The 14,261-nt window shown below is 37.9% G+C and overlaps 1 protein-coding gene across 1 annotated transcript in view; it reads right to left on the bottom strand.

Moving 5' to 3' along the window:
• Positions 1 to 14,261, bottom strand: part of GPC6 (glypican 6) — a 1,061,298-nt gene that overhangs the window by 523,792 nt on the left and 523,245 nt on the right. The window contains exon 3 of the mRNA XM_024755297.1: positions 7,353 to 7,744. Coding sequence (XP_024611065.1) covers positions 7,353 to 7,744 — 392 coding nt within the window. The remainder of the gene's footprint in view (positions 1 to 7,352; positions 7,745 to 14,261) is intronic.

Genomic DNA, 14,261 nt, shown 5'->3' with positions numbered 1-14,261 from the left:
GAAGACACACCATATTTATACCCTGCCTGTTTGTTCTTTTGTTTCTCCAGATGCACGCTCCACTCCACTCCACCTGCTTGGACTCAGGTCTCATCACCGCTCACCTGGGCAATGACAATAGTTTCCACCCCTGCACCCACCATCAGTTTCCCCCACTCCAGTTTATCATCTCCATGAACGATCTTTCACAAGTAAAAATCTGACCACATGTTTGCCTTTTGAAAAATCTTAGCTATCACCTCTTGGCCTATGCAGTGTCCTTCAAATTCCTTAGCTTGAAATATAAAGCTCAAATAATACGATCCAGATCTACCTCCTGGCCTCATCTCCACAAAAACAGGACCTTCCGTGGCTCATGCCTTTGAACCTGCTGGGTCCCTGGCAAGATCTTTTCTTCTTCTGTAAGACCCTATTCATTCTGTAAGTCCAAGTCTGACTATAACCTACTCTAAGGTGCCTTTTCCAATTTCCCAAGGCAAAGGGAAGCAGGCATTTCTCTTGATTCACATAGCATTTTACCCACACCTCTATCTTCATCCTGATCCTTTGGGCCACAATGAAACTTTTACACCTCTATCTCTTTTGGATAGGCTGTGATTTCCTCAAGGACAATGCCGTTCATTGTTATTTCCTGTTTCTTACAGAACAATGCCCAGCGAATAGCAGGTACTCAGCACATTTGCCTCTCAAACGTAGTGGAATGCTTTTAAGCAAAGAAAGACAGGCATCATATGGTATTACTTATATGTAGAATCTAAAAAAAATGATAAAAATGAACTTATTTACAAAACAGAAATAGACTCACAGACATAGAAAACAAACTTACGGTTACCAAAGGGGATAGTGGGGGGGTGATAAATTAGGAGTTTGGCATTAACATATGCACGCTCCTATATATAAAATAGGTAAACAACAAAGACCTACTGTATAGTACAGGGAACTTTACTTAATATCATAATAACCTATAATGGAAAAGAATCTGAAAAAGAATATATATGTATGTATGTATAACTAAATCACTTTGCTGTACACTTGAAACTAACACAACATTGCAAATTGACTATACTTCAATAAAAAAAAGAAAGGTTACTTTTGAATTATGCAGGCAAAATAGACAAGCACAAAATCATTAGTGAAATAGGCAGTTTTTATTCAAGGGTTCCTTTAGGTTTTCCAGTCTTATCTCTACCTGTTCACTGTCTTGTACTTCATGCCTCAGGAATACCACACGCTTGCAGCTCCCTGCACACACCTGTGGTTTCACGCTGTGCTTCTGCTGAGTTGTTGCCTCTGTCTGAAGCACCCTCCCCTATGCCAGGTGCCCTCGTCATCTGTCCCAATGCCCAGGCATCCTTCAACACATCATTCAGCATCTATATCCCTGAAAGTTTCCCTGCGCTCCGAGGTTAAGCTAGGTGCCTCTCCTCTCTGTTCCCAAAACATCTATTGCAGAATGCTCACATTAGATACTGACATTATTTGTTTCTGTCTCTCTCCCAATCAGTACTTGCAAGTACTTTAATTTGCTTAGTCTTTGTATCTTAAGAACTTATCAACAGTACTTGACGTATAAAACACACGGAACTAATGCTTATTGACGAGGCATGAGCTAAATTGCCACAATGGCTCCACTTTTACAAGAATCCACATTTGGATCAAATGACTGTTGAGCTATTATAACCACCCATCTTGGACTGTAGGGGAGAAAAAGATTACACCTGTTAGGTATGTTCATAACTGTGGTTCCCAAACTTGTTCCAGCTATGTTACATTGACATACCCCTTACCTTCTCCTTTCATTATGAATAAAACTTCAAACCTAGGTTCAATAGGGAGAATTCCAAAAGATGGTATAATTTTAAATAAAATAGCCTAACAGGCATAGGTTATTAGAAACAGACACAAGCTACAAAAAGACTAAAAAGAAAGGATACACAAATAGCTTTTAAGGCACTGGAAATAAATGGCTTCATTCTCCTCAATTTTCACTCTCTTAACTATTTTCCAAAATTACACACCAAAGCTAGGCATTCCGCAAGAGAACTTAAAATTAGTAAGAAAGATTTCATTCATTGTTTTAATCAAAGTAACCAAATTGTTTTCATCAGAATGGGACCTCAGCTCTTAGTTCTCTGGAGTCCTCTGTAGAACACCATATGCTACTCTTCAGGGTAGAGGCTCTTTTCTTCCGCTGAAACCTGGACTTCCTCACACTCTTGTGATTTCCAGGGCTTATCACTGCACCTGGACCATGGTAAAATTCATACGTTTCCAATGAATTATATTAATAAGCTATTTTTGTTGTTTTGGCCTCTTGTACTAATGTTATTTTGTTACTATTTTTTATCATGATATTATTTATTGATTAATGGCAAAGTGCTTTCTAAATATAATATAATGCCCACACCATCATCATAAAACAGCAAGCATATTTTATTTATGCTGACTTAAAAGTTGTAAACGTATTATTGATCATTTCAAAAGGTTTACCTATTCTTCCTAACATTGTATGTTATTGAACTAACCTACACTGGATAATCATCAATTACAGAAGAGAATACACTGACCACAAAAGAAATAAAAAAGCTTTCATTCACCTAAGGCCTCTTCATGGTCTTTTTCATTTCTGGATGACTCTAAAAAAATTAACTCCAATCAAAAGATCACCACAAAAAAAAAAAAAGATCACCACAGAAGGAGCAAAACAAATCATTCAGGTGACAGGTACAACAGGTGGTCTTTGTTTATATCTTAAATTCTATCTCAGAAGCAAACAGCTAAATAGAATACCATAGAAGTTTACCATATAGTTTCCATTGTAAACTATATCTATGGCAAATTCTTCAGAATGGTTTTCCATTTTGATCAGGGAATGTTCTGAATGGATGTATTTCATAGGCTTCATTTCATCAAATTTGATGATAAAGTTTTTCAGCCTCATAATCTATCAACTACATTTACTGAAAATTGACTCTCTGCTTATTGCTTTCTAGGCACACACTGTTAATTCAAGACTGTTTACTCAGCTGGATGGACCAGTTAAGAGGCTCTCCATGCAAAGATACTATTATGGGTAGCAGACATAGGCAGGTGACTGTTGATACAAATATTCTGGTCTTACGAAAGCCAGACATTCTTTTCAAAGTCACGACCCACAAGGCAGAAATAATTTAGATAAGAAAATAGACAGAAAATAGTTAGACAGATAGATAGATAGAGATAAATGACAGTATTTGGTAATAGTTCAAGTCCTATGGATTCCAATTCCATTACCTACCTAATTTGTCTGGAATGAATCCATGACATGATTTTCATAGTTGAACTGGTTGCTACTGACAAAATTTACAGATTTTCCTCATAGAAGTCACTTTTATTAAAGCAAAACGATATGAAAGTCATGACTTCCTTGTTTAAATGGAAGCAAGATGGACCAGTGAAGACACTTAAGTCACTTGCCTTCATGATGAAAAATGGAGGCTCAGTCTAAGCAGACAACTGTTACTATCTCTACTCAGCCTTCTTTCTGTTCATCACAGTGCTAGGCAAGCCTCAGAGGGACTGCTGGCCCCCAAGTTCCCATTCACGAATGGGTATATATAGGTGGGTAAAGGTGGTGCTTTAAAAAAGGGACCATGCTAAAGAAGATAGCCTGGATCCTTTCTCTCAAGACCACTATATTATCAAAATGTGCTTTTATGTTCATTTTAGAGCTTTGTCTCCCATGCCTACTTGGTATCATTTAGTATAGGATGGAACATGGAAAGTAAATGGTCAAATCCACAAACAGCAGTAAGTCTGAGAAGTCACTGACGCTAGCTCAGGGACTTGATCATATCTACAGAGATGGAAAGAATCATAGATGAACAATGGTGAAGTCTCTCCCATTTTAATCTCTTCCATTAAAAAAAATTTAAACCTGCACACATACACACACAGCACAGAGCTTAAGAAACAGTATGTTATTGATAACTGTGGAAACCTCTGAATATCTCTCCTTTATAATACCTCCAAACCTAATCCTTAGAGGTAATTACCATCTGATGTTTGTGTTTAACATTTTAAAGTTTTCTTCAGAGTTTTACCACATATATTGTATTTTAATTCCTAAATGATGTATTGCTTAGTTTTATATTTTTAAACTTTATATCAATGGTATATAGTCTTTGGTGATTTTATTTATTTTTTTATCTCAAAATGAGATTTCTGCAATTGATTCATCCATACATGTGGCTAGAATTCACTTATTTTCAATGCTCCATAGGATTTCATGGTGTGAAGAGATCACCATTTATGCAGATGGGATATTTGTGATATTTCTACCTTTTATGTTATTGTAAAAAGGCTACTATGAATCCTACACATATATTTGTACACATGTGAAGCAGTATGTCCAGGGGTACAGTTGCAATTTTAAGATATGCAGGTATTCAATAGCACAGGTATTTTCAAATCGTTATTTAAAATTAACTTGCTCCAACCAAAGCCTGGAAAAAGACAATGTTCGTATCTGAGATGGCAAGAGTAAGTTTGAAAAATAGTTATGTTGACGTTGACAAATTAGTCCTCCATTTTTCTGGTAAGGAAATTCCCCAAACGTCGTGTCAAAACATTTGTGTCAAACTGCTGTGTTTTGCCAAAGAGCTAAATTTTCCCGTCAAAACAGTTAATTAGAAGCTATTAATGATGCCTTCCTAGATTTAAGAAGCCACTGTAAGAGAAGAGAGAAACCGAAGGAAAAAAATATCCCCCAAGCCAAGGTGCAGGAGATAAGGAAGTTTGTGGATCGCTATTTGGGAATTTTGCCTTGAATTCCTTAACTCTTCTGCAGTCATTTCACAAACTCTAACTCACTCAGTTAACAGACAACAGGGAAACTTCTGATATATGAAGGGCTAAACGTCCAACACAATTCTTGCTTCTCCTTTTAATATAGTTAGTCTTGTAATATTTTATTCTTATCACAGAGAATGGTTTGGGTGCCATAAGTCATCGTCATAAGCACCCAACTGGTACTAGCAGATCTGTATCTGATTTAGTTAGCTACAGACCATCTGGTAATCATTAGGTGAGAAAGTTCACTGATAAAATACTTAAATCCCTGAGTCATAAATTATTTGAGAAAAAATTGCTTAGCTTCTTTTAAACCAAGGCTATATATCCACATCCAACTCTCTCTCTCTCTCTCCATCCATCCATCCATCCATCCATCCATCCATCCACCCATCCATCCACCCATCCATCCGCCCACTAGAAGGCAGTGACCAGATGTCAGCATGGGATTTATGATTTGAGTAGATTAGGGCTAAAGAAACTCAGGTCAGAAAAGCTAATATCTGCATGGAACAGTAAACATTCATAGTTACACGACCACAAACTACCCTGCAAACCCACAGCAGCTGTTCTGCAAATGAATGTTGGTCATGAAGAAATCAAGGGAAGAAAGATCTCAGGGTTGCTGAGTATATCTCTCCTCACATCTGGTAAAAAAACTAAAGGTCATACTCTACTGATGGTTGGTCCATGATATCAACCTTTACAATGAAGGTGGACATGTTAGATTTTGGTACACAAAGACCTCAGAATAAGACAGTCGGGGAATGACAAAGGGGAGGTGCCATTTCTGGGCTGTTGTTTATGCCATCCTCTGAGATACAGGAGAGACAGTCAGTCAGTCAGCAGCAACCTCTCCTCTGGCTTTTTAGATGCTTTGATAGAAAATATTCTCTTACCTCAGAGACCTCCCCAGACTAAAATATATGCACCTAATCAAGATTCACACTCAGGCACACTCTACGTAAACAATCAGGAATATTGCATATATTAATCCATGCCTTGAATTTCTTACCTCACGTTTCTCATTCTTCAATAAAAGCAAAGACTTCAATTTGAAGTTACTGTGACTAAACTTTTTTTTAAACAAAATCTATCTCTCAAGAATATATGGAATATATATTTATTTCTTATATCTATCTATATTTCACAGACTTTCCCAGATAATCATATTTCCTCTTATTACTCCACCTGGCCAACTCCTTATTAATCCACTTTTGGGCTTCTATTTCCTTTGGTATCTAGAATATTGTTGATTTTCAATAAAAAAAATTGTTTTTAACATCAAAGTTATAGGCCCTTTATATTATTAAATCCCTTGTGTTTATCCTCATCAAAGTGTTCTTCCAAATAATCTTTCCATATGCTCAAGTAAACTTTTTAAGAATTGATAATTAAAAAAATGGATTGCTATGAATTTTACAAACAGAGCCACAGAGAAACATTTTTAAGGGTATATACATCTTGATACCAAGATGTAAATACTGAGGAGATTAAAGTAGGGAAAAAAGAAACATGCCAGGATGGTACTAATAGTTATAAAAAATATATGGCTCTTTGGCACGACCCTGCAGTAAGAAAGTAATATTTAGCAATAATCTTTGTACAAACATGACCTTCTTGGGGTGACATAATACCAGAGTTCTGTTATCTATTGTTTTAACTTTACCTCTTAAAGTAATCATCTTTCAGTTTACTTGTTGGACTGCCCTCATAAACGGGCAAGCTCATCTCATAAGAGCAGTTGAATGTCAAGGAAGAATTTAAACGAAGGCATATATCCTCTACACAGGAAACACTCAATGTTTTAAAAACAGCAGTGGAAAAAAAAAACCCTTGCAGTAAAGGTTTAGAGACATCCTCAAGGAAGGGCACAGACGTGTGTTAGTGATTTACCTTTCTCATAAGCCCAACGCAATACACGGCATTGAATTGCAAAGATAATGGATAACAAAAAGAATTCTCCGCCAGATTCTACACTTTGCATTAATTAGTCGTCCCTAGTCCGGTTCTACAGGTGTCAGCTCTTCTTTTACTAGTAAGGGATTCGGCCACTTTGACAAGGGTGATGAAGAAGAAGAAATGCCAGGTGCTGGTGTTTGGAGCAACAACTTGCCTCCACTTGCCAGCACCATAAGACTGTCTCCTTGGGACTTCCTAGAGGATTATAACCTCCGGATGGACTGCTTCATGAGTATTTATCATCCTTAAAACTGATCAGAAATGCCAGGTGGTCATGGTTACAAGACACCTGTTTTCGAGCATTTTTTGATAAAAGCTTCTCTACTGAATTGCTGATAAATATTGACATTATGTTTCAAACCACACGCAATGGCTTGAAATCCTGGCTTCTCTCACACAAAGAATTAAGCTTTAACATTTAACTGATTTCTCTAAGATCAAGAACCACTGTAAGTGAGAACTTTTACCTTGCATTTCTTTTTTAAACATTGGTTTTAAAAACAAACAAACAAACAAAAAATGAGAAAGGCCAATTAGAAAGACAGTAGATTTTCAATTACCTTGGAAACTCGATTTGCAACTTCTCTGCCCACGGTCAGCCCCTGGACAAATGTCCGAGCAGCAATGAAGGCGCGAGTGACCTGAATTTTCAGCTTCCGGGGAACATCTCCGAATGGCTTCAGCTGGTCTGTGTATTTGCTCACGCACTCCAGGTAGTCCTCGCTGAAGTGATACTGTGGGTTGATCAGCTGAAACATTCGTTCCAGGAGCCGAGCCCAGAAGTCATTGAGCATCTCCTCCAGATTCACATTGCCCCCAGTGTAGTATCTTTTTAGCTCTGTGAAGAGGTCCTGGAACACTTCCGAATTCTGCATGTACAGCATGCCATAGGTCCGTACAAACATATCATTTAGTGACTTCTCTGCATTTTCCAGAAGCTCTCGGAAAAATTCTGCAGATAAAACAAGTAAGCAGTCATAAATTAGCAAGATCTAGGAAGTCCAAGACATCTACTTACCTTAAAAACAACTGCTTCTAATGGTTATTTTCACAGAAAAAAAATGTGTCCTGTGATTAAGGTATCAATGAACTGATAGTATTTTAAATGAGATTTGACCTACATCTATGATCTTCTCTGAGTCAAAGAAAACAGAAGATCATGGGATTCTGTCTGAAAGAACATCCGTTAACATTAGGAATTTACCATTTAATACTCCTCCAAAAAGGTTCAATTATATTTCCATTTATTGTTAATTTTAGAAAATCCTATGGTTTCATATTAACTCAAATCAGAATATGTGGCTAAGTATTGTCATTAATATACTAATAAATGCATAAGTGATAAAAACATTTGCTCCAGCCTATTTACAAATCTGTTCTACCACCAAATTCAATTAAATTGCTTTTACTTGGAAAAGTTCATAAATGGGATATTCAAATTAATGTAATATTTGGACTCTTTGTAGTTGCTATATAGAGCAATCAATTATCAGTGTTTAGAGATTCATAATGCAATTAAATGCACTTAAAGCCAAGGCTATAGTAAACATAATTTAGGCTGCCATAATGCATAAGAAAGTTATGAAGTACCATGCATTACCATCACATGCTATCACTATCATTTTATAGCACTTGAATAAAATATAGGCATTTGGGCTTTCTGGTTAAGAGGTTCTAAATGAAAAGGTGTCTGCCAAGAAATGACCTCTTCCATCCTGCAGTAGCACTTGAGTGTTTCTGGGAGTAGTAGTAGGCAAAAAAATAGGATGGCAAAAACGACGTCCCTGGGTACTGGTAGGTCCTCATATTAGTCTCCCTTAAGACGCAGTGCATATGTATATGATACTTATCCATTTGCACAAATGAGCCTGGGTAGAGCAAGCTCAAGTTTTATCCCATTCAGAGAATGTGACTCGGGGTGGGAAAAGGGCTATGGAAAGATCATTCTTCTGAGTCTGTAAATCCAAGTTACCAACAACAGAGTAATTCTGCTTTACCTCCTACAGTTCCCTTTTATTCCCAGAAGCTACGGCCCCTCTCAGTTAAAGCCAGGGAAAATGCAAGTCCTGGATACCTCAAGGAATCCCAGTAGGAATCAAATAAAAACCTCTTCTTTTTTCTAGGGCCTTGTGGGATTCTTTTCCTGAGATGCGGAAGAGAAAAAGCAATGACTGTCTCTATGAATTCTATGGAAGCTACACCTAATTTTGTCTTTATCAGAAGGTGCCTGAAGAAGCACTTGATTTGGCTACTTCAATTCCGAATAATATAGCATTGAATCACTGTCTTGATAAAATGGTGTCTATAATGGTGAGTATTTTGTATTTGTTTTCAAATAAAACCAATACACTAAATCTTAAAAAGGACTCTGTTCAATGTTTAACCTCTTACTACGAAAGAATACATTTTTTTTTCTTAAATACAGAAATTATGTTGCTACACTGGTAGCAAAAACTGAGGGATTATCTGAAAGTCATGGCTTATCACCCCTGTGTAATCTTGTTCAAGGCACCAAATAGTTCTTATTTTAATTTTTCCCAAATGTAAAAATCAGGCTAAATAGTTTTAAACCTCCCTAATCTTCGAGGATTCATTAAGGAAAATCACTTAGGGCAAAAATGTTCAAAACTGTCAAAGGATTAATTAATCAAAATATTTATATATGCTATATGTCTATGTTATTTATGATTTTATGAAATAAGAAACATTTCAGAAGTTTTTCAGAAATTTACTAGTAACTTATCCTAAAATGGAAACTATATTAAATTATTAATATTAATAACAAAGCATAAAAATAGCATAGTAAAACCTTTCAGTCTTGAAACCAAGGATGAAAATAGCTTGGCCTTGTTCATATAGGAGCAGAGTGAAAGGTGTTATAATTGTGAAAGAAACTATGAAAGAATGGAAAAATCACCGAATTGAAAAATACTAATATAATGAGACTGGAAAGTAGATTTTCATCACAAGCTCAGGATAGCCTATTCATTTATCTTCTTTTTGAGGTCAATTATTTTGTTGGACTCTGAAATAAAAGCTTAATTTACTGAATACAGAGTACTGCCTTCAACAATGAATGTCAGTAATCAGTAGTGTGATCTGGATTTGCAAGAGAAAAAAAAAAAAAAGAAAAATCTTCTGGTTCTCATTGTTCTCCAAAGATTTCAGGTATAAATCCTTCTCTGCAGCGATGAAAATTTTGTTTTTTCTTTTATAGAAGGTAACATTCCTAGACTTTTCCTCTCCTGACACGGGGAAAATTAAATATTAGGCTTATGACCATTTTGTAGCTGAAGAGTTAAAATCAGATTGTCCATTCACTGTGCTTTGTGGTTTGTGTCTTTATGCCTAAATTAGTATCATAATTGAATATAGAAACTAAGTTATCAGATTTCCATAAATATGGCTCAAGAAACATTTTATTATTAGATTCCAGGATTAAATTTGTGTTTAAGGGTATGTCATTGTCTCAAAAGTTTGCTCTTAGCTTCAGTGGTCCTCAAAAGTCAAGTTATTATTCCATGTTCAAAATCATTATACGGTTTAGTGATCTCACAGTCAAAGTTAATACTTAGTATTGAAGGATGTTAATGCATTAGGCAATTACGAAAAACGTTGGTACCCTAAAGTACATTGATCTTAGATCTTACGAAAGATGGGAATCCAAGGTAGTGAGGCAAAACTAATGTCCTCCAAAAAAAAAAGTAATCTCATTTCATTTTTAGCATGCCCACAGACTTAAACTTCTACCTTTTGAACAAAGTATTTTATGCTTGGATGAAAACTGTCTCAGTATACCAAACAAGATGGGGATTTGGAAGACAGTTATCACACCCATTTTGCTGAGAAAGTATTATGCCCAAACAGCACAGAGAATAAAATTGAAGAGCCATATAACGAAAAAAAAAAAAAAAACAACCTCAATCTAACCCTTTGCTTAATGGGAGAGGTCAAAGCTCACAGTGGATAAAGGCTTCAGTCAACAAAAATTCTCATGTGTAAAAGTTTGGCAGATGAAGATTTTTTAAAAATTTTTTCCTTCCCCAATCACAAAATATACATCAAAGGTGGTTGCTTAGGGCTCAGTTATGCTTTATAGATGCACAAAAGAATTTCTTCCAGCCAGCAGTAGCCTCTGGGAGGATTTTATTCATCTAGAGGGGAGATCTGGATGTGAACATCTGTTTGCTGCGGGGCAGACTGCCCCAAGTGGGAGAACGATCTTGTAGATAAAAACCACCACTGTTCCAAAAGCAAAAAGAAAGTCTATGCATGCCACTGATCGCTTGGAGAGGCCTCTTAAGGGGCAAAAATCAACTCCTAGGAGCCAAAAGGTGCCCTAAGGATATCTGAGAAAGGCTTCAAATAAAGCCTCCAAATGAATGCATCAAAATGTAAGGTGCACACAGGACCAAGGGGAGGTGCAAGCACGAAGAGAAAGGCAGACTAAGGGCTCTCAAGGAATCTGCAGTCTGCACAAAACAGCAAAAGCTTGGCCCATTTAAGCCGCAAGTGTTATCTAGTTAATATTATCGTAGGGGGATTGGGCATGGCAACTGGATCAAACACTGTTTAGCATTAACCTAGAAATTGTAGCATCTTCCTATTCTATTCTCATGCTCTCCAAAACACTTCTCATTGAAAGGTCATTTAAAATGGGTGCTTCAGATGGTGGTGTAAATCCACATCATCCCAGAACCCAGTGAGAGAAAAGCTTTGGTCACTGGTGTCAGTGGAGATTGTATCTATGCATGATCACAGACAGCATCTGTCTCACCAGGGGAAGCAGGTATAGTCAATTTGTGTTGAGTGTGTTACTCTCGTAATCTCTTTCTTTCTGTCCTCCTCTCCACAAAAGCATGCTAAATCAGTTCAGCCAGTCCAGAACCCAAGCTCTGGCTAAGGAAAAACCTCAAGTTGCTGGCATGGAGGGTAAATGATTCAGAAAGCTGGTATCCTATAAGGACTATGTTTCATAGACACAGGAAAGCTACCACCCTGCCCCCGACCCAGGCCCTTTTCAAGGTTAAGTGACTAGGAGAGTCCTTCCCTCTGCACACACCTGTCAGCTTTCAAGTATATCTTCTGAGATGACTTCTCCTTTCAAAGTCCCCTTGCTTACATCATAACCTGATGTGACCAGCAGGGAAATGCTAGGATAAGGAGGAAGAAGAACCCCAGCGCCATTTACTCTCTTCTCTGGTAGACTTACACATGGTCCCTAAATGACCCACTTCTCCCCACTCCCCAGACGCTGAGACTCTATAAGAAGATTGGTGCTGCACAGGGAGTCCTTGCCACATGCAATGTCACCCTTGGCAGGTCATGGCTTATGTGGAATGGGCAGCTGGATGCCAGTCTTCTACATCACGGGTCTCTGCCTCAGCACTGTTGACATTCTGAGCTGGACAATCTTTTTTTAAATTATTTTATCTTATTTTTTTAAACATCTTTATTGGAGTATAACTGCTTTACAACGGTGTGTTAGTTTCTGCTGTATAACAAAGTGAATCAGCTATACGTATACATATATCCCCATATCCCCTCCGTCTTGCGTCTCCCTCCCGCCCTCCCTATGCCACCCCTCTAGGTGGTCACAAAGCACCGAGCTGATCTCCCTGTGCTATGCAGCTGCTTCCCACTAGCTATCTATTTTACATTTGGTAGTGTATATATGTCCATGCCACTCTCTCACTTCGTCCCAGCTTACCCTTCCCCCTCCCCATGTCCTCAAGTCCATTCTCTACGTCTGCGTATCTATTCCTTGGACAATCTTTTTTTTTTAATTTTTAAAATTAAAACATTTTTTAAAATTTATTATTATTATTTTTGCCCCACCATGCGGCTTGTGGGATCTTAGTTCCCTAACCAGGGATTGAACTCAGGCCCTCACAGTGAAATCATGGAGTCCTAACCACTGGACCACCAGGAATTCCCTAGGCTGGACAGTCGTTGTTGGGTGTCTGTCCTGTGCATTGTAAGATAATAAGTAGCATCCCTGGCTTCCACCTACTACATGGTATTGGTACATCCTTTCTCCAGTAGTGATGACAAAATTGCAGACATTATCAAATGTCCCCCAGGGGGACAAAATCACACTCACCCTACCCACTGAGCACCACCCTTCTGCTGATAAATTCCAGAAGCCTAGAAACAGGCTATCAAAACATTCCAAGAAAAAGCCAGCACATTTCTAGACCTCATCAGCCTCACAATTTATTTACAAGATGAACTTGAGGAGCTGTGTGTGCTTTAAGTGAAAGGAGCTGAAACACACATCCTATTCACAGGTAAGACTGCTGGTGACCAATACTACCATTTCCTGGATGGTGCCTATCACAGGGTAGGGCCTTAAAAAGTGGTGACTAGTGAACGAACAAATAGATGGTGAACATGAACACCCAGTGAAATACATCCCGACTCCACGTGGACCAGGCTCCTCTTAGACAGTAATCACTGTGGGAGAGAGACGCTACAACCACATCTTAGAGCAGACATAACTGATGTGCTCTACGGTCATCCTCCAAACTCATGCATTTATAAATATATAAACATTCACATCCTCCCATGCTCCACGGTCATGTGCATCTACAGGTACAATGCCCTGTGGCCTCTGCTCAAAAGTATGGTGGTTGTCATGACGGCTCTACCAGACCCTCGCTTCCTCTCTGGACATCTCTGACTGTTCTGAGCCATGCTTTGCCTGGTTTCACTGCTGCCTCTCCTGCTGCTGGTCCTGCTGGGCCTTAACCCCACGGCCCACGATCTCACCAAGCTGCCTGCATTCACATTCACTCGCGCGCTTCACTTAGGCAGTGGCTCACATGAGTTAACTCTTAAACCACCCTGTCTCCTACACTGCACTGAAGCCTCCTTCCATCCAATAGCTGGTCAAATAAACACAGTTTGGAACTCTGTTGTTTTCAGTGAGCAAGACACTGCCACGTTTTATTTCGTCATTATTCAGGTTAAATAATTATGTCAGGGAAAGAGGAGAACTATTTTGAATAGATATCCTATTATATCATCTTTGCAGTTTTTCTTAAACATCAGTTGCGTTTTTGTGTAAGAAACAGACCCTCAGTAGGCATTTTTAAAAATTATGGGGTTGAAATTAAATAAAATGATTTTCAAAATAACAATTTATTCAACAAGGGAGAAATCAGAATCCGTAATTACTGAGACGAAGTTGCTGTAAGCAAAACTTCATTTGTGATTTGCCCCTTCTTTATCTCTTAATTCATACTTTCTCTTGCTCTGTGTATGTTTTCATAGATTATGTTTATTATGTTATAATACGCATTATGATTTAGTCAGTCAGTTCATCCCAGGAATTAATAGAAGCCTATATAATTTCAAAGTGAGTTAACAGTAGTAATCTACAGATTTCCTGTTTGAGGGATTATTATAATCAAACTGCAGATGAGGAAATTGAGGCCCAGAAATGTTAAGCAAGTTGCCCTAGACCA

Source organism: Neophocaena asiaeorientalis, unplaced genomic scaffold (genome assembly GCF_003031525.2).
Source record: "Neophocaena asiaeorientalis asiaeorientalis breed wild unplaced genomic scaffold, Neophocaena_asiaeorientalis_V1.1 scaffold141, whole genome shotgun sequence".
Taxonomy (NCBI): Eukaryota; Metazoa; Chordata; class Mammalia; order Artiodactyla; family Phocoenidae; genus Neophocaena; species Neophocaena asiaeorientalis.
Note: the sequence above shows the minus strand (reverse complement) of the source record. Positions and strands in the feature narration are given on the sequence as shown.